Genomic DNA, 21,491 nt, shown 5'->3' with positions numbered 1-21,491 from the left:
TCTAGCTCAAACGGTTCAAAAGTTACTAAGAATGCAGCAACATGTGTTGCTGTGCAGTGAAAGGCCCTTTACAAAACTGGACTTGTCACCTTTTTTGTTGCTCATTGCTATATTTGGGTATTAAAATGATACTAATTAAGTGCATCTAACGCCAGGCAGAGTGACCAAGTTTTAAAATATGAAATAACGAAGGGATACCATTACAAAATATGCCACATTATGCCATAATTTGGCTTTTCTTGGCGCATAATTTACTCACTCCTGCCACTTAATTTGGCCTTCTCCTGCCATATAATTCCAGTGCCCCTGACTTTAGCCAACGAGCGCCACACGGAGTGATATCACAGGAAGTGATTTCAGCAGATGTGATGTCATAGTCATCCAATATATCTAACTTTGAATGATTGGGCTATTTTTCCTTTCCCTGTTCACTAAGTCACCTGAAGTGATAACTATGATTTTAATCAAGGTGATACAGCCACAGAGGTGGATTTCAACAGTTTGAACTGGCATAGCACCAAGGCAGAGAAGCTGGCAGGTGTGTGCCTGACTTGCACATTTTAATTTAGACGGTCATTTGCCGCATCAAATAACATAAACTGTCAAGTGACTCCATGTCACGTGATCACGTCATCTATTCCATTGCATTTTAGCCAGCATCACTGGGTATGTTAGAAAACTGAGATGCTAAGGGCAGGAATAAACGCAGAACTACAAGCTCAGAATGCAAGGTACTCTCGGCTGAAAAGGCAGGACTGCCTGATAATATGCTGCAGCCACTTGGAAGTAGTATGAATGAGACTGGTATTGTCCTCCCTGTTTTTTAACTCTCCTGGCATACTCAGATTCGAAATGCTTGTTTGAAAATGTGTAAATCTACAGGATCCATTCTTGACTTACCACATCCTCAAGGCCACACGACAATGCTGTCTTTACCCACAATCTATAAAGCTCAGTGCATCCAGCTGTTCTATAGGGGGGCAGGTGTTTGGGGTTATTTGCTTCAGTTTGAAGCAAAATCGTGTCTGTAGAGGGCTCCTTTCAGTTTCACCAGCCAGCTCACACTATATCCTGCCTATGAACTGTGATTGCAGGACATCTCGGATCTATTGCGCCTGGCACCTTTGATGCTCTGGGCAGGGCCAGCTTAAGGGCAGTGCGACTGGTGCAGCCGCACTGGGCGTTGACCTGGAGGGGGGCATTGACCTGAGGTGGGGGGCTCTGTGTTTAGCAATAACTTACTATTTAAAAGCAGCTGATGCAAAGTTCCATGTGTCTAGATTTCAGGCACAGATACAAATGTCAAGATAACTCTTGTGATTAATGTTTCTTCTAGAGAGAGAGATCTGAGTTTTGTCTAATGTCAGTTTTGATTCTCCATTAACCCGTTAACCACAGTGTAAAATCCGCCGCGGTGCGGGTGAAATCGTGCGCGGGTGGGGCCACGTCGGCCAACGGACGTGCACAGCACTACGGAGGTAGTGCTCGCGACGGCCGTTGGCCGACGCATGCATCAAAGGGGTTAAGTAGTGCAGGGGGTTAATATGCCTGCTGCAAAGAATAGATCTGTATTTTATGTAGATAGCTGAGTGGATTAGTAAACCCAGCCTTCACCAGCGCTTTAAAACAAATGAAATGAATGCGAGAGAAGGGCTATGGAGAGATGAGGGACACTTTCTCCAGGTGGTAATGAAGGAATCGGATGAGGAGTTTGGTTAGGGGGGTTGCACTAAAAAAGATTGTCGCACCTGGCGCCACCAGTGCTAAAGCTGGCCCTGGCTATCAATTTGGATTTTGCAGAAAACAGGCCTGAATATGCAGATTACCAAGGACTGCTTACCCTGTGAGTATGGGTTGAGGGTACCATGGCTCACGTGAAGGATTCTTTAAGTGTGACAGGCTTCCTGGAATTCTTTGACACACCTGAATCTCTTTTTAAGAAAGATAAACGGCTGGTTAAGCTTAGTTTTCTGGAGTTTCGCCATACAGAGAAGCTAAGAGATGAAATATTGAAGACTGTTGAGGATTATACTCAATTTAGGGGAATTAGTGTCAACGTCTTGTAATTAGATCTCCCTTAGTAGGGAAAGGTCCCAATTAGCTTGTTTTAGGGCTGGGACAGTTTGGTGCGTATCATGTCCCCCTCCTCAGCTTTGTACGCTTGCCGGCTTATCCATGTGATCTGTCTTCCAGTCTTTACTACATTTTATGTTTTTTACAATAAATTAGGCTGTATTTTGACTTATAGTTAAAATCCTTTTTAAAGCACTTAGCGTCCAGGCAGTATAGAATATTGCTACTTTATCTGCAACGTTTAGATTTGTAATTGCATTTATATAGTGCATACTACTCCTGATGAGGCGTTGAAGCGCTTTACAGCGAGTTGCACACTACTCCCGAAACCTAGGTTAATGGTTAGTCTACTGGTTAAATGTTGGTTAATGCGCTTATTCATGCTCTCAAGAAAAAACATTGCATGCATTTACTCCAGTTACTTTGTGATAGATTATATGAATGCCAGTTAGGTGTGATCATTGATGGAGGCTATGTGGTTTCGGTTGAATCGTTGGCGAGATTGGCTGGGGGAGATTAGGCAATGTTGGGTTGCAGGGATAGGGTTTTAAAGCAGGAGCGGTTGTGATCTATGAAATGAGGGGTAAGCCTTTTGCAGAATTACAATAAGAGAGAATACGGCAGACAGGCATGAGACTGAGAAGAGGCTATTATCAGAAATAGAAAGCAGGTGAAGGATGGAAGGCAAGAAGAGAGTCACTCAGAAGAAAGGAAAGAGAGGAATCAAGAGGAATTCCTTCAAATTAAAAGTTTGCTCCTTGAGGCATGTTCTGTACAACGATGGCGGCGTTCTAACTCTGCTCTGCCGGCTGGAGTAAATATCCTAGAAATATCCTGGCCTGGCGCATGACATTGGCTGGCAACGGGACATGAAATGAACACCAGCTACCCAGCTTGAAACGGATGCAGGCGGAATCTGCCACAACGCCTGGCAGGTGAGAGCCGGAGGAAGACCACCCACGTCAGGCCTGCATCGCCGAGCCGCCGCCTGGGGCTCCCGGTTCCTGGGGTGCGGCGTGTGCCAGAGTCCTCATTTGCGGGCTGATGACGCGATGTTGGTTGTCAAGCACCCCTCTGTGAACCTGTCTCCCGTTATACAGGAAAGAATAGAGTTTGGTCACTGATCTGGACTCAGGATTAATTGGTCTAAATCAATTATGGTCCCCCTGACTAGAATCCCTACTAGACCAGACACACCTTATCAGCTACAGTGGCACACTGAACCGACCAGATATCTAGGTATCCTCTATCATACAGACATCCCCACCATAATCAGGGCGAATTATGGGCGATATAAGGAGACTCTACACCCCAGCGTGGACAAGTGGATAACTATCCCACTATCACTAGCGGGTAGGGTCACTTTAATGAAAATGGTAGTCCTGCCTAAGCTGCTATATCTATTTCACAATATTTCGGTGCCCTTAAACAATGCTTTTTTTCATTCAATTATGCTCTCTCATGATTTAGTTGGCATGGGCAGGCAGGCAGCCCAGGATCAGCTGGCACACCTTACGGCTTCCACATCCCAAAGGCAGGTTTGCGGCCCCCTACTTTGAAGTCTACTATTTAGTGGCACAAGTACAATTTATTCACCACTGGTATCATAGCAAGCAGACAGGCCCCCCCATGTTGTGATCGAGCGAGGCCTGGTGTCCTCTGCCCATCTCCCGGTAGTCCCTTTCACTCTGCTTCCCAGACCAACCCAAGAAATCCACGCGGTGCATTGCACCATTTGGGCCTGGAACAGATTAGCCGCTCTATGTAATGTATCCATCCCATACTCCCAACAAATACCCAATAGCACTATCACATGCTGCGACTGGATTACACCACTGGGATTGTGAAGTCAATGGAGAAGAGAGATCACAACACTCAGGGGCATTTTATCAAGGGCTAGCGATCTTTTTATCGCCGTGTTTGCGTCCGTTTTTGGACGAAATGCAACGATAAAAATATCGCTTTATTTACAAGAGCACGCTAACACGTGTTTAATGGGATTAGAGCTTGCCTCAACATCGCATCGCCTTGCATCGCTAATGAGATGCAATGGAGGCGTGTCCCGTTAAACAACATGGGATATTATCGCTAACCCAGCTTCTCTCTATTTACAAGTGTATCGCTAACACGCATTGCGATATTAAAATCAGCGCTAACCAGGTATTTCGTCGGTTTGTAACGCCTGCTATTTTTCTTACTAAGCCATATCTATAATGGGAGGTGGATTGTTATGCTGAGTCCACGTCTCCCTATCTACAAGGTTTTCCCTAACGCGGTTTTCTATCGCTGGAATTCCGGTGATTTTGACTCTTTCCGACGCTTTTGCCTGGATTTCTATCGCCTCGGCGATGCACGTTGGTAATAGTGTGCTAACCGGGCGATAGATTTCGGCGATAGTCGGTGTTAAAATTATACACGCTAATTGCGGCCAGCGATAAATATCGCTGCCGCTTGATGATATGCCCCTCAGTGAGTTATTTGTAGCTCACAAGTTCAAAACATACCATGAGTTTATGGGTGACTCACCGGCTACTATGCTAGATGTTCTTACTTATGACAAACTCTCAGATGAAGCTTAACACCTCTTTGGTATGTTTCCGGAGGAGCCCCATGAATAATCGGTGTTGACGATTCTACTTACTAACCCATAATGTATAGACTTATTTCAAAATTGTACACTGCAGTAATAGACTGCTTGAATTCGGAGTCTCCTATTGCTCGCCAGGCGTGGGTGGGCGATCTGGGACATGAAATAAAAGATGAAAAATGGCGATTCTGTTACCAACAAACCAAGGAAATATCCTCCAATGGCAGATATCGATTGATTCATTAGACGTTTGTACACAGAGTGTACCTTCCACCACTGGCTCTTACACTTTATTATCCAGACGTTGACACTAGATGCAAGTGTTGTGGTACTATGGGAGTGGACTTTTTCCACCTAGCATGGACCTGCCCAGCAGTGGTAACTTTTTGGACTCAACTCAAGACGGCGCTCCTCAAAATGCAGAGCACATCTATCGACTCACTCCCACTATAGTGTTGTTGGGCTATGTTAAAGAGATTCCAAAAACATACTTAAAGTTCACTGTCGATGGTTTGCTTTTGGGGAAATGTAGAATGGCCATGAGATGGGGTAGCAGCCTTGCCCCGAAGTTTCAGGATTGGCTGTAGGACATATCCCTGTGTGAGGAACGGTCAGGGACATATGCAGAAACGTAGCCACCGGGGCCCGTCCACGGGACTTTGGGGATCCACGGAGATCCTATCTGGCAAAATTGGATCCGTACTAAAAGGTGTGTCCCTCCTGCAGTGATATTATGCGTCATATGCTAGCTCCTCAGATGCACCAAACTTTTAGATTAAGTCCTACATTGATGTTATAAGACTGCTCTGGGTGGTGTTGATATATTAATGGGTGCTTGTAACTAGTGGCGAATCTCTGTATCACGGATATGTATCTTGACAATTTTTGTGTACTGAGGAATTGAGCTTCTCAGATTATGTCATCCAGTCATCATGCCATGCTTGCCATGTTGGCATGCTAATTGTACTGATTTTGTTACTTAAAGCTTATATATAAAAAAATAAAAATAAAAAATAAAAAAAAAGAGTTTGCTTCTAACTCAAAGCAGTGGTTAAAGCATGTAAATCTATGGAACGATAACTGGTTATTAGTATTTTACTTTTGTATTTTAATCTAGTTATTTGTGAGGTTTAAGGTTCCTTCTGATATCTTCTCGCATAGGCTCGTACATAAAATTTGTTCATAGCGGACCCGTAGAGGTTTTTGATGTGAGAATAGTTTGCTGCTGGAGGCATTTGCCGCATCTCTTATGTTTTGCTATTTATTCCTATGCATTTCACACTTTTGAACTGCTTTGTAGGTTTTCATCTTATACATTATATATGCACTTTATTATGATTCCTGGAACACTATTTTATAGATTCATGAATATTGCACTTTGTATTTGTACTTTCATAATTGTATTTAAAATTGAATACAACTTTTTTAACTGAATTGAAAATAGCCAGGTCTTCAACTGCTTGCGGAAACTCTCAATGCAAAGCCTTGGATAGGAAGGCAGAGAGTTCCAGAGTTTAGGCCCAAGTTGAAGCATTCTACCTATCACTTTTTGTTTTTCTCAGTGTGATAGGTATGCCCAGACGTGAGTGACATGCTCAACCTACTGAAGAGACCCAGACAGGCCAAAACTGATCTGTGGTTGCAAATGTTCTGGTTCAGCGGGAACCAGACCTGGCAGCCAAGGCTGAACCTTTACTATTGAAGCAGGACCAGTGCTGATTTGCATATGGCTCATTCCTGTTTGAAGTGGCATGGTGAGCAACAAAACAATGAACTGGAGTGTGGCCTGAGTAATTACCAGTGGCTGACATCTATTCAAGCATTCCACCCATCAATTTTTTGCATTCCTCAGTGCGATGCTTTAAGTGTGACAAGTATGCCTAGACATGGGTCCCATGCACACTGTGCCACTGGAGCGAAGCTGCGCCCTACTGACTAGGGAAAAATAAGCTGAAACCAGTCTGGGGTTGCTTGTGTTCTTGTTCAGAGGGAACCTGGCATGGCAGTTTGGGCTGGACTGTTCCTACTGGACCACACTGAATGCTGATTTGCTTGTGGTTGGTTCCTTTCCGAGTTGGCATGGTGGGCAAAAAAACAATGGACTGGGATGTGACCCGAGTAATTACCAGTGGCAGAGATTAATTCAAACATTCAACTTGTCACTATTTTGTATTTTTTCAGAAAAATACCATATAGGCAATGCTTCATTTGTGCTAATGGCGGGCACCATGACTTATGTTTCATCATTAGACGTTGCTCCAGATGAAGAGAGGTGGGAAGGCAGAAAAGTAGAAATATGGAGAAAGCAGGAATATATAGGAAAGCAGTGACAAAGGAAAAAGCAGGAATGAGTAAGAAGCTGCATGAGTGAGGCAAATAGACATGAAGTGTAGGGTAGTGGATGAAAAACTTTGGAGCCTTTCAATTATTTTTTATTACAAATTACGCTTGGATACCAGGTCTTGGGGTTCTATTCTTTTTCCATCTTAGATGATTTTAGATTGGAATGTTACCACTTTTGGGACTCTAATAATAAATTATCGAATAAATGTGTTTAGATGGAGAGGTGACAGAAAAGGAGTCAGGGGAGTAGTTTGAAAATCACGCTAAATTGTGGTGAACAACTAAACAATTGAGACTTTGTAGGCATTCACAAATATGTATAATCCTTTTGTCACATCAATTTGCACTCATGATAGTATTCCTGAATGATCTTAGTGTAAGTAGTGCAGTAAGTATAAATTAGTGAATCGAAGCAGAAACTAGAATATTGACTGTGGAAGATAGTGGCAACTCTTCAGAAGAAGGTGTCCACCTTGGAGACACTGAAGAAGGGCTTGGCTACGCGTGCCGAAGATGAGGAGGGGCATGCACGGAGGAACAATCTTTGATTTGAGGGGTTTCCTGAGGGCTGCGAGGGCGGCAACATGGAGGACGTACTTGTTACATGGCTAACCAATTGGCTCCCTAGTGTTGTGCTGTCCCCCTGCTTCATAATCAAACGTGCACACCGTGCCCTGCTACAGAAACCACCGCCCGGCGCTCGCCCCAGGCCTATCATCACCATGTTTTTAAATTATAAAGAGAGGGATGTATTTCTGCAGCAAGCCAAACTTAAGGCGACCCTTACTTATACCTCACATCCTATAATGATCTTCCCTGACTATACGAGGATGGTTCAACAGTGCTGACAATCGTTTACAGAGGCCAAAGCCAGACTGCAGAATTTAAAAATCCAGTACTCCCTGCTGTTCACGGCAAGGCTGCGGGTGTCCTACAAGTCGCGGACACACTTCTTTAAATCACCAGAAGAGGTGTTCAACTGGACAGATGAAATCACCAGATTAAAGCTGCACACCCCACCCAGAACAGATTTAGATTCGTCATCTGGGGGCCCGGGTCGCAAGACCTCCCAGGCTACTGAAAAACAACGTTGCCGGTCACGCTCTAAGAGACGCTCTAAGACTCGTAGCAAATCCCGCATTCGATCAACAGAGGACAGTATATGAAACACAGCATCCTGCTAATTATTGATACCCCAAAAACGCTGTTCCCAATGCCGACAGCACTGTAATCTGGGCTACCTTTATTGGCGTATTCCCTTGATTCTGGTTACACCTATATGTACAATGGAAGTTCATTAGGGATCCTTTGGCAGAAGGTGGTTCCTGACCCCCGTTGGAGCCGGGACACCTACCATGCCCCGACAGATGCTTCATTGTTTATGAGGTATTGGGGTGGGAGGGAGGGGGTGTGTGGTTGGGGTAAGTTACTGTTTCATTTTAGTGCCATATCTCTATATTCTACATGCACCCTTTCCATTGAGTATGTCGAACATGCATCATCTCCCATCTACATATACCACAGCCAACCACACCACTAGATATGCTCAAGCTTTATGACAGGCGCCTACGCGTCGTCAGCTGGAACATCCGTGGCCTCCTAGATAAGGTCAAGAGAGGAGCGGTGTTGCACCAGGCTACCAGATATGAAGCCAACATTTTATTGCTGCAGGAAACACATCTATTGGGCAATAAGACACCGTGCCTGGCACGCTTTGGATATGTCCAGACTTTCCACTCTGGGTTTACTAGGGGCTCTCGGGGTGTGGCTGTAATGATCCATCGAAGGGTCCCTTTCGCTCATGATAAAACATTGTCTGATTCATAGGGTCAGTATATCATAGTCAAGGGCACACTATATGACGAGCAGCTCGTGCTGGGCAGTGTATATGCCCCGCCACCGCTAACATGGAGCCTAGTGGAACGCCTGCTAACAATATGGGTGGGGATTCCTCAGGGCCTAACAATAGTCGGGGTGACTGGAATGATGTCATATGTCCTCAGACAGATAGATGGCGCTGCACAGAGAGACTGCCAGAAATAAGAGAATCAAGGCTGCGGTCCCTGATACAGGAAATGGACTGGATAGATACATAGCAGAGACTCCATCCAACTGACCAAGGCGTCAGGTCTTCCTATTGTCTTCTCAGCCCGTGTCTTGGGAAAGGAATTTGGCCCGCTGTGGGAACAGATTAGGGCACAGACCCGCTCTTGGTCGCACCTGCCGCTTTCCCTGTTTGGCAGATCATACATCCATCTTCAAGATGGTTTCCCTGCCCCGCCTGTTGTATCAACTTCAAAATCACCCGTACCCAATACCGCCCACCTGGTTTAGGCAAATGAATGCAACTCTAAGACCCTTCCTCTGGGGTGGAGATACTGCCCGGGTATCATTGAGAACATGCTTCCAGCCAACTTATTGTGGAGCCCTAGCAACGCCGGACATCCAGTCATACTATGCTGCCTCACACCTCCTTATCCTGAATGACTGGTGGTATGGGGATAGAAGTGATCCCACATATGCAGTTGAACGCTGGCTGATGGATAATACGTCATTACACACAATCCTCTATGAGGGCCTGACACTACAAGGACTGCCGCCAGCAACCGCCACGATCTTTAAGATCTGGAAACAATCGCTACATCAAATGGGGTGGTGGGACCAACTACAAAGGAAGCGCCCATATGGCATAATGGTCTTCTGCATCAGGTATCAGGGTTACTTGGCTTCTCTGGCTGGGAGGCCATCGGTATATCTACAGTGGGAGATGTTCTTCACCGTAGGACCTTTAAGTTGTTCCAGGAACTCCAACAAGAATATGAAATGCCCAGATAGCAATTCTATAAATATCTTCAATTCCGCCATGCTTTCTCCCCTTACTTCACACATCAGGAAGCTATAACGGACTTTAACCCTATTGAAGCCAAAGTATTTATGGTGGAAATCGGAGAACATAAGATCACAAAGATATATCGAACACTGGTCACAAATAGCCCCACTACACTCCGCAGAACACGCGAGGCTTCGCAGGAAGACCTGGGCCCCCTGGGTGACGAGGATTGGGCAGAGGTACTGAAGTCTCCGCGTAGCGCGGCCATTGCGGCACGATTGCGGCTCATACAATTTAAATACCTTCACAGGGTCTACTATACTAGATATAAGCTCTGGCACACTGGGCTAATTGAATCTCCTCTCTGCCTGCGTTGCCAAAATGCCGATGGTACTCTAATGCATACCGTTTGGCTATGCACTGCGCTCTCTAGGTTCTGGTGGGCGTGCTTACATGCATGTCGGAGGTTTTGGGGTGGGACAATCCACACTCACCATTATTGACCATGCTTCACATTACTGATGGTATTGGGGGCAACATATATAAACAGCACTTATTGCTCCTTGGCCTTACACTGGCAAAACAAGATATAGCAAAGAAGTGGAAGGACGCCTCCCCACCTTTAGTTGGGGTATGGAAGATGGGACTTGATTTTTGTATGGGGTTAGAGTTACCAGTATATAAAGCAAGAGGCTGCCCCCAGAAGCACCCTAAGATTTGGAAGAGATGGGCAGATTATCGTGGTCTGTATTTGGAGCCTATTCCAGCAGTATTAATAGACTAGTAATGGATAAAATGATAAGATGATGTGGGATGAACACGATTGTAAATGGCTTGCTAGTCGATCTGGGTGGTTGAGTATGAATCGATTTTGGTGCCCATTTTTTTAAAAAGGGGACAGGCATAACCCGGCTTGTTACAGGCCAATTTCATTATTGGACTCAACAGTTAAAATAATTGGGAGAGCTCTTTTAGCCCGTCTACAGGACTGGGCAGATGACCATCAAATGATTAGCGACATCCAATACGGCTTTCGTAAAGGCCTTGGTACCACTGATCAATGCTTAAATTTGGATCTTACCATCGGTAAATATACCAAGGCCAACGGGGGTAACCTTTATTTGGCATTCGTGGATTTAAACGCGGCCTTTGACTGCGTCATCCACGACAAACTCTGGTTGATCCTGGAAAATATGGGAGTGGACTCCAGTCTTATCTCCTTTTTGAGACAATTCTATATCAGGGCTAGTGCCAGAGTATGCAGGGGGTGAGTAGACTGATCCCTTTACCATTGGAAGAGGAGTGAGACAAGGTTGCGTCCTGGCACCTTTCTTATTCACTTTGTATATTAACAACTTAGGAAAGGTTTTGACTGATGAATTCCATGACCTTCCACTTGTAAGGAAGCGCTCACTCCCTGCGCTTATGTATGCAGATGATGCTGTCCTTATGGCCCGTACCGCGATTAGCCTACAGAAAGTTATATCTAGTTTTGCTAATTTTATGTCTAACTTGGGCCTTTCAGTCAATACCTCCAAAACCTTTATTTTAAAATGTGGAGTAGGGAGAAAGAACACCCGCTTGTTCTTCCAAGAGAAAAACCATATAGAATGCTCTAATACCTTCTCCTATTTGGGGGTCCTATTTGATCAAACTGGCACATGGTCCCAGGCTGTTCAGTCAAGGAAATTGTTATTCTTAACGGCTTTGGCAGCCTTGACTAACTTTAGCAGGAAACTGGGTAAACGTTCGCCCCCAGAATTACTTCAAATATATAAAGCCAATTGTGTTGCTATCGCAACTTATGGGGCGGGCATCTGGGGTTATGTCGATGTGACCGCTCTACAGGAGGCGGAAAATAGATTTCTTAGATTCTTATTGGCCGTCCCAGAGAGTGTTTCTACTTTTAACTGCCATATGGAACTTGGTTTACCATATATAACGGATGAGATTCGTATTCAACCGATTCTTCTCTGGCATCGTATCTGGACTTCGGAGCAGACCATTTTGAACCGCCAATTGATTACCGATTGTTGCAGGTTGGATGGGGCTCTCTGTATAGGCTGGTTGAAATATGTCAGAGACTTTTTGTGCAAAATGGGTCACCAGGAATATTTTGATAATCCATCTACTTTATGCAATTTAAACAGGAAAGTTTTTAAACAAAGTTGTCTTCATTTTGTCAAAATTTTTTGATTTAATTTAGAAATTACACACAATTTGATCTCCCCTAAAATGCAACCCTATTTAAAACCGGTTACCCCTGACTACAATAGATTTTTGCTCACTCGTTTTAGGTTGGGCATTATTCATAGATCACTGAGCTTCCCAGCCAGAAATGATTGGTCTAGAGTGCTAAACAGTTGCCCATATGATGAGATATCAGTTCAGACTACGATGCATGTTGTATTGTTCTGTAAATACTATTAAGTTCAAAGGAAGAGATGGATACTCCCTGTTCTTAGATCATTAGGTCTGCGTCAATGTCGACCTGCTTTTTGGTTATGCAATCGCTTGGGGAAGAACTTATAATTTTATCTGTAACTGCATTTTTAAGGTCGGTCTTCACAAGTAGTAAAACTATGTTTATGTAAACTGTGGTTTTAATTCTGAGAATTTAATGATTAGCTAATGTCTGTGTTTGCTCACCCAGTTTTCTCAGCGAATGTACTTTTATATGTTTTGTTTTAACTTGTTTTTATTATGCTTTTATGATTATTTCACCAATAGGCGAATAAAGCTTGATTTGATTGATTTAAGTATGGCATGTATTCAATTTTATACCAAATGTATGGCACTACCGTTTATTGATGGAGAAATGTGTTTGTTTACACCAGTTTTTCGATTGCTTTATTGGACTCAAAAAGTCAACATCATTAATGCTACTGTGTATATTGTACCATCTGGGAACCTGGCCCTACCAGGTCAGATACAGCTGTTGACAAATAAAACTTGTTGTGAAAAAAAAAAAGTATAAAATAGTGCACATTTATGCAGAGGTTGGGGTGGAAAGGGAAACTTTCCAGGGAAAAATATATCCCATCAAAAAGAAATGGACAAACGATATTTTGACCTATGCATTTGTTATGCAGAAACTCTGCAAAAGAAGAGTGAATTTCCAGAAACTTATGTGAATACTATAGATTTTTTTGAGATAAGTTCCAGGACTGCATTTCCTTTGTTGGAGGAACACAATCACAAATAGTTTGAAAGAGTAAATATAGACCACAAATGAGAAACTATAGAACTTTTCTTGTGAATTTGGCCTCTTGTTCCATCCTTGGAGTTTTTGTTTTGTAGACCACTGTCCTCTGACGCTTGAGCAATATCCACTAATTTGTTGATGTCAAGACTAAGGGCCTGATTATGATGGACCACTGAACCCGTGGTGGAGGTGCACCCGCCGTATTACGAATACGGCAGTGGGAATACCACAGGCTCACAGTAACCGCCAGGGGTCATGGATTCCGCAGCGATGGTGCAGCGGTGATAGGCTCTAATACGCTGGTGGTGTTGCTGCGGCACCACTCATCACATTCGGAGTTTGCTCATCGCCGCACAGTTTTCATGGTGATGAGGCTGCCATGAAAACTGTGGCTGTGAGGAAAACCCTCAGGGCCAAGGTGCGCCTGCAGGTGTGCAGTCACCCCCTTTCCTGCATGACATAATCTTTACATTCCATGTCGTGCAGGAACGTGCTTTGGCGTTCCTATTGCGGTGCCTTTTTAATAGGTACCGCAGTGGGAACGCCAAAGAATCGCCTGCCGGTCCGCAAGATTACTCGTAATCTGGCGGGCGGCCGGCGGTCGAGTTTGGCGGTCCTTGAGCGAGGCACTGGCGTGGTTGCCAGCTCCAGGACCGGCAAACTCATAATGAGGCCCTGAGTCACCTGCCTCCTCTTGGCCTGGAATACTTAAACTTAATTGATACAATTAAATAGGTTAGTTTGTGACAATCTTCCTTTAAAAAATCCATGTTGGCTTTCATTTTAATAAGATACCTTCTTTCATGAGCTTCCGAATAAAATATCATGTTGTTTGCAATTTAGAATTCATAGAAGACAAATCTGCAGTGAAAAGTCTGATCTACATGCACTGGTTTTACCTAAATGCAGACATCATGCCTGGCCTACTTCTTATTGATTCTTCTTTCACTTTATAGTGATATCTCTGATGTTGTGTTTTTGGTGCAGCTAGTTCGTTTTTGACAAAATAACTGGTCCATGAAAGCAGATTTGGCAAAACTAGTAGTAAATTCTCTAAGAAGCAAATTTTAGTGAATGGCAAAGTAGCATTTTGCTAAAACCATTAGCAAATTTTAGTGATTCAACAATGTGCGATTTTGGTTGCAAATTCATTATGTTTTCACTTACGTTCTTCAACAACAACCCTTAGAATCTTCATGCGCAATGATTTAAACAGGTATCACCCAGCACTAAGACAAAGAACTGTTGACACACCTTACACCTATTGCATCACTAGTAAATTCAACATCTAGAATTGGGACATATAGATGAACCAACAAAGTACGGTTTCTCGCTCTAACCACATATAGTCCACAGATGAGTACAATACCTGCAGTCCTATGGGGACAACTCACTTAATTCAAACCACTCGAGCACATCAGATGGGCTTCGAGAATAAAATTGCTCCTGCACAGAGCCCCAAGTAATTGTCGAAAAGTTGGGTAACACAAATAAGAAGTTACAAAATACATGCCACCCCATTAAACAAGTTATATGACAAATTAGTAAAATTATGTAATACGTTACATGTTCATTCAGAAAAGCGTTGCAGATTTTAAAGCAATTAAAGAGAGAATAACATATGCCAGCATCCATAACACGGAGACAAAATAAATGGAACTCACATGTCCTCAACTGTGATATCTTTCAGGATCTGGCAGTAGTCCACATTCCAGACTGCCTGGTCGTCCCAAACTTTGGATGCCAGCAGAATTGCACCTAGTACAATTCGCTTCCAGTTTGCTGGACAAATATCTATCTCTGCATAAGTTAAAAGTCTTTCAAGATATACCTGGGAAAACATATTACAACACAATCTTAGTAAATTATTTAACTGATATATACGATAGGCATCTAACCATTAATCAAAGACTTTTAAGTTCATAAGAGAGGTTCTTAATGAACATAGGAGTCCATGAAAAAAACTGAAAAACATTCAGACAACACGTTGTATTAACAAAAATAACAACGATTATGCACAGCAGAGCTGACTATTGCAACACCTCAAATTCACAACTGCCAAGTGTCAACTTTGGTATACTGAAAGCACTGAATGTGGATTTTTTTAATTTAATTTTATTTTTTTTAAATCAAAATACTTTAGGTATTACTCAATAGCTGGTGCTCACACCCATAAGAAACATCTAATATATTTCTGCAAGATCCAATTCTAACAAATAAGTACAATCAAACAGAAATAAACCCAAGGTATTAAAAGGTTCAAATTATTCCATATATTCTTCAAAAACAATCACAAAATGATTCACCATAAACATTTATTCATCTCACAATTTCTTTAATTTCCCTCATCAATATTTATAGAACTCTTCACATTTTGGGATCCCAATTCCCGTCATCAAGAACAATATCATGGATTTCTGATGGTGAATAATGAGTATATATAATTTGTATTATTACATATCTCAAACTGAAATCAAGATAAAAAGTATCAGCACATTTGTTTACAACAAAGAAAGCAGCCTTGTCTATCTTCTATTCAACTGGTAAGGAAAGCAAGAGAAATATTGAATGCAAGTTAATCCACAAGGCAGGGTTGTATTTAGCATTTCCACCCTCCATGCGTAAACCAAGACTCTGGCTTAGCTCTAAAAGGTCTGCTTTCACACCCACCCTGCTGTCATGAGAGAACTTAGTTCAACGCACCAGCGATTGAATGGGAAGGAACAGGTTATTGCAGTCCCACACAACCAGCTGAGGATACCTGCCTAGGTGGTTCTAAGCGTTCGGGGTTACTAACACTGAGGAGTGGTAATCCAAGCGGTTCTTTGTTGATGAGTTACACACACAGGGTTAAGTGGAAACGGAATCCGCATATCAACATATTTATATTAAAATACTTATTTTAAAACTCCGGGATCTAGTGCACACAATATTGATAACCTCACAGAAGGTAAGAATTAAAAGCAGCTGACATTTTCAATAACAGTGGAAACAGGAAAAAATGATAACATGACAATTTGTAGCCCTTAACACACACTAATCTCGAAGTGCTATGCTAGTGCTAACAGATGAATAAATAATAAACCTGAGATTGGAGATGGTGCGCAGACCTGGACAACAGAATTTATTGCCTGTTTGGAATAGGTTGCCAGCTATTTAGAGGTTAAGGGCAAGGAGATTGTGTCTGTGCAAGACCATAATCCTGGCACCAGTTAGTGAAGGCAAAATGCTTCACAGAGCCTCGGAAAGCCTTGCCGGAGGCTTCTTCAGTCAAGGGGAAATCTGGTGCAGGGCTCAGCTGGGTCTGCGCCAGTGACCTGGGTGACATTTTTCTCCTTCTAAGTGACCACTGGATGTGCCATTTATACTAATGGCCTTATCTTACATGGGGAATTTCTGAGGAATTTCTGACATAATTTATATATATACATATATATATATATAAAATCACTCCTACTATGGTAAAAATATGCCATTGATTCATTGATTACATTGTTTATGTTGTTGTTATCTGTACGTTCCATTAGGTGATTTTTAAGAATGGAATTGTCTGCATGATATGACACCTTCCCAGGTTCCTAGAAAGACAATGAAGTGCTGTATCTAGGTCAGAGACAGACAGGCCAATGATCAGACAGATGACAGTACGTCAATTCTGCAAAAAGGTCCTGATGGAGTGTGATTTTTCATTCGCAAAAAATTAATTGCACTTATTAACAAAGTGTGATTTACAATGTTAAATAGCATGTGCCTATTTAACCTATGGTTTGTAGTAGGTAACCACACTTAGTTATTATCAGCCACACTCAAGTTTACTTGTTGTAATGAATTAGATTAGGCTAATATTAGCATCCTATTGAATGTCGACTTTACACGTTTAAGGCTAAGAGGCCTGCTCACGGTTATTTTGCACAAGATGTTTTCTTTTTCTCTTCCACTGCAGATGCTGTAATGTTCCAGAAGACTTCTATTAGCTAGTGAACAGGCATTTGTTATGTATTAGACAACGGATAGTGATGCTCTTACTGGGAGGAGAAGATGCCAGGAAGTGTGACTTCGGGGAAGAGACACCTGTACTAGATATTCTGCCCAGTGTAACAACTCGAGGACATAGCCATGTATGAACTATTGTGAAAAAATAGCTACTAAAGGAGTTTACATGCTCCCAGCTTTTAGAGGAGAATGATTGGCTCCTGAGAGTGGGAACTAGCTGAAATATTGCAATTAGAGTTTTGTTGAATTATAACAATGTGTGTTCATTAGACTAGGATAGGACTCTCCTGCTTACTGTCTCTCGCACACTTTGTGCACTAGAGAGATTCTCACTGGCTTCGAACTGAGAAATTCTCTCACACCTTTGCAATTCTCCACAATTTGGGTGCAAAGGCTTTGTGCCTGAGCATTCCTACTCTCTCATCAGAAACCTTCATCTGGTATTCTGAAGCGGATACCATATCTATTTGCCTAACCAAATGACTTTTTGACCTGTCCTTAATTTAGAATAGGGGGTTTTCCACTATGGAACAATGTTTCTAGAAATTCTGTATTCTATATCTAATTTTAGTACCTGTAATATTTTTCCTTATTCTAAAATATCGACTTTTCGACAATTTAAATGTATAACGATTATACGTAAGATTTAAAAATCCATTTTGACAAATTCATTTCATCTGGACAGGTTGATAATAAATCCCTTTTAAACTATCATCCACTCTCTGTTTCCTGTAGAGCCTATTGGTTTCACTATTTATGGTATTACGTGTAAATGCTAGCTCCTAATCACCTCTTCACATCAATGAACAAAGGTCCATTCGTCCACTGGTCGATTTTGTATGGCGATTATACTCGTAGATTAAGATTCTGAAATCCCTGCTCCTTCAACCCTATCATTTGCGTCATCTTTAGCTCATGTTTACTTCAAGCGTTCACTGTCTGATCTCGAGACAGAGATAACAGGAACTTGTATCAGACATATGTCACTTTAGGTGTTTACAAAGTCATTGTTTAGATGCATTGCCACTTTCACGACTTCTGTGACAGCTAATGGCATGCAGTAAAAGAAGCTAGACAAGCTAACAAAAATGGAAACTGCAGCTAAAATGGAACCTGTCCTGTATATGACTAAAAACCGAAACCAAAAATGAGAAGCCTACAAGCAACTAATTAAAATAAATAAAATAATAGAGCTATGAAAGGAAACATTTATAACATTAATGGTATCCCTGGAATAATTTCTGAACAAAACAATTACTAAGTAATACTGTGGTCACGTACCAAAAAATGATAAGCTGGAGCTTTGATCTTTCATATGTACAGTAGATTTGTTTTTGTTCAATTATCACAAATGCATAAAAACATACACAAATGGCTTTATCATTATGAGGATGTAGAATGGTCAGGCCTTAAACCCATTCACCGCCATTACATACATCTGTCACTAATGAAATGAAAGGAAATACATACAAAACCTGACAAAGAAGGGGTCAATCATATTATAACAGCTGATACAATTGTGACATATATGTGCTCATCTTCTCTGGTGCTAGTAATGTCTGTATTATATCATTTTAGGAGGATCAGCCGTTTTAGCCTGTCTTTAAACTTCTGCTTCCTTGAATAAACTATGAATGGTTTCTCACCAAAACAATTCCTTGAGTGTACGCACATTTGGAGTGTGGTCAAGTGTTTCACTATAATTTTTTGTATTTTGCAAAACCGGCAAGTATAAGGTCAAATGAACTCTATCCTTTATTCTATCCATGATTTACATTCATTTAAAAAACACATTTTCAGTGTGAGAGTTCTCACTTTTACTTTGGTCATATTCTCATACGTGTTTTGCTATTGTAAGCAAAATACCATCCGAGATTAGGTTTCCAACCTGCAGGCGAAAGCGTAGCTTAATGCCAACTTACCAACTGGAGTCATGAAACCTGGTGCACTGCGGCCCCCACAGTCCATAAGCAATACATGAGGATGATAAATTCTGGGTTACAATTAGCTCTTTGAGACTTGCAGGGTTATTTGTTGTCAGTGAGTTCTAAACTTAATTTTGTCTTGACACACTCACAAACATGCACTTGGAATATGATTTTTACTGAAGCAAACATCCTTTCCAATTGCATAAAAATGAGTACAGTTGTAACTACAGAAATGAACAAAAGAGTGACAATGAAAATTATTAATAACCAGACATGAAAAAGAATTGCAACCATTTTTCTGAATTTCCCTATATTTAAATAAAGGAATCAGTCTTTGTTCTCCAACCCCTCCCTTCTTGCTTCTAGCTAAGCTGTCCGAGCACCAAAAGAGCCTGTAGGAGTTTCTAAGGTGGCCTCTTTACTGTATATCTTAATAACACAATAGTAGTGTTGTTCTGAATGAAGGAGATCATTGACTATCCCTGTGTTCAGTCGCTTTGGCACCTCAGCAAGCCATTAAGGCCAGGCTGGCTCCGAGGTGCCACTGACTGTGGCCTTCATAAAAAGTGTTCACAACTTCTGTTTGCAGACCCTCAGTCCCCATGGACCTTGAAGATTCCTCTCTGCCTTGTACTTGCCTGTACCCAGCTTACTTAACCTTCACTTTTATAATTATTTTGAAAAGGGTAGGCCTTGCATTGAATGATATTAAATGCAAGAATTCACATATTAATCTTGCTGCACATTCATTTAGTTCTATAAAACCATATAATTCACAAAAATACATAAATGTAAATACCTGATGCACTATCAAATGATAAAATAAAAGCAAATATTATACATGTGCAAACAACTCTAAATACAATGTGCGTTCAGGCCTGAGAAATAAACCCTCCAAATAAATGAATATATGAAATATGTGAAATGGAATAGGGGTACATAAACAGAAAATGCAAATTTTATGTCAACTCAAGTGTTTTCAGACTATCGACATTGACAAAACTCTTCAAACTGTTGTCCGATTCATGTACATTATGTAACACATCATCTGCAAGAATCCTCTTAACTCTAAACAACTGACTACATAGCAAGTGATTGCATATTGATTTAGGGCAAGGGTCTTCAAACTGTGGGGTGGGCACCCCTAGGGGGGCCTCAGGTGATCCTGGCAGGAGGGAGGGGGTAGAGAGTTAGGGCTAAAAGAAGCATTATGCTGATAATAGTGCTTTGTTTTAAGGAGAAAAACCGAGTGGCAGGAAGCTGTTCTGTAATGGGCCATCACCAACATCTTTTGTCATTTATATCTTAGCTAGGAGTATGCCTAACCCCATTTCTAATAATGACACTGTGCATACTTTTAGTTGTTAGTAAGGCCTGTCTGACCAGAATAGCATGTTTGGCAATCATGTATTTGATTGCATTTTACAAATGGTAACTAAACTTAACTGCAATGTTTACATAGGTCTGGACATATTTAAACATTGGCAATTAAATAGGATAATAGTGGAAAATTCTGATGGGGCCCTGATGATTTTTTCCCTCGGCGAGGGGGGGGGGGGGGGGGGGGGGGTAGGTTCCTATTAAAAAGTTGGAAAGCCACTGATTTAGGATGTGAAGTGGATGATAAGAGAAAGCTAGTTTGGGTCCACTGATTTGAAAAACAAATATTTAATGAGTTTTACATCCCTCCCAATGATATCCATATTTAGAATTGGAAAGATGAGTTTACCTGTATCTTGATTCTAGTGTGAACAGAACTGAATGATGCGCTTCCTGTCACCACCAAAGAATCCATGAATTCCTCATGATTTTTTTCCCGGAAATTCAAAAATTATCATCAATAAATCTATATCACACCGCAATGTGATCTTCTCATTGTTGAGTATATACTCCTGCTAAGAACATGCAATAATATGCTGACCCGTGTCAAATAACTACAGATGGTTGTTCCCATTGCTTGTGGGAAAAAGTGTTGTTAAGTCAAAACTAAGTTTGACACATGGTAAAGTGCATTGAGTTCATCGTAAATTCCAAAGGTGGTTCAGTAGTTATCATAAATGATGTGTGGTATAAAGAACAGACATTGCAATTCTATAGTTCAAAGTTAGTGTAATTGAATGGTGTTTTTTTGTTGGAGAGCCAAGTGTTTATTAAGATATTGATAGAAGAAGCATTGCAACGAGGCTGGAAACCTAAATAAAGCAGAGCATTGACATACTGACTACACCCTAGTGCACTGGTTGTTTAAACTCTGCAGGAGATACATCAAAACATCTGTCTCTTTCAATATTTGTACCAATAGCAATATGTTGTTCCACTTTGTGATATAACACATTCCTGCAGTAGCTTTTAGACCCCTTATGCAGGACATGTTGGAAAAATCTACTACATCAAATGTAAATAATACCGGTTTTGATATGGTCTGTACAAAAATGTGTACAGTCTTGAATCAACTGTGGTAGAAACTTTAGTAGGTATTGTAATAAAGTGGCCCTACATTGCAAGAGACCGTATGAAGGAGAAAAAAAGATA

General features: G+C 41.7%; 1 protein-coding gene across 3 annotated transcripts in view; it reads right to left on the bottom strand.

The window, feature by feature from the left end:
- CCNY (cyclin Y) overlaps window positions 1–21,491 on the bottom strand; it is a 456,261-nt gene that overhangs the window by 44,554 nt on the left and 390,216 nt on the right. For all 3 annotated transcript variants that reach the window (XM_085631891.1, XM_085631890.1, XM_085631892.1), the window contains exon 8: window positions 14,703–14,869. In XM_085631891.1, the coding sequence (XP_085488017.1) occupies window positions 14,703–14,869 (167 nt within the window). The remainder of the gene's footprint in view (window positions 1–14,702; window positions 14,870–21,491) is intronic.

Source organism: Triturus cristatus, chromosome 10 (assembly GCF_964204655.1).
Source record: "Triturus cristatus chromosome 10, aTriCri1.1, whole genome shotgun sequence".
NCBI classification, from domain to species: domain Eukaryota; kingdom Metazoa; phylum Chordata; class Amphibia; order Caudata; family Salamandridae; genus Triturus; species Triturus cristatus.
The sequence above is the reverse complement of the archived record's forward strand: the minus strand, read 5'-3'. Positions and strand labels throughout refer to the sequence as shown.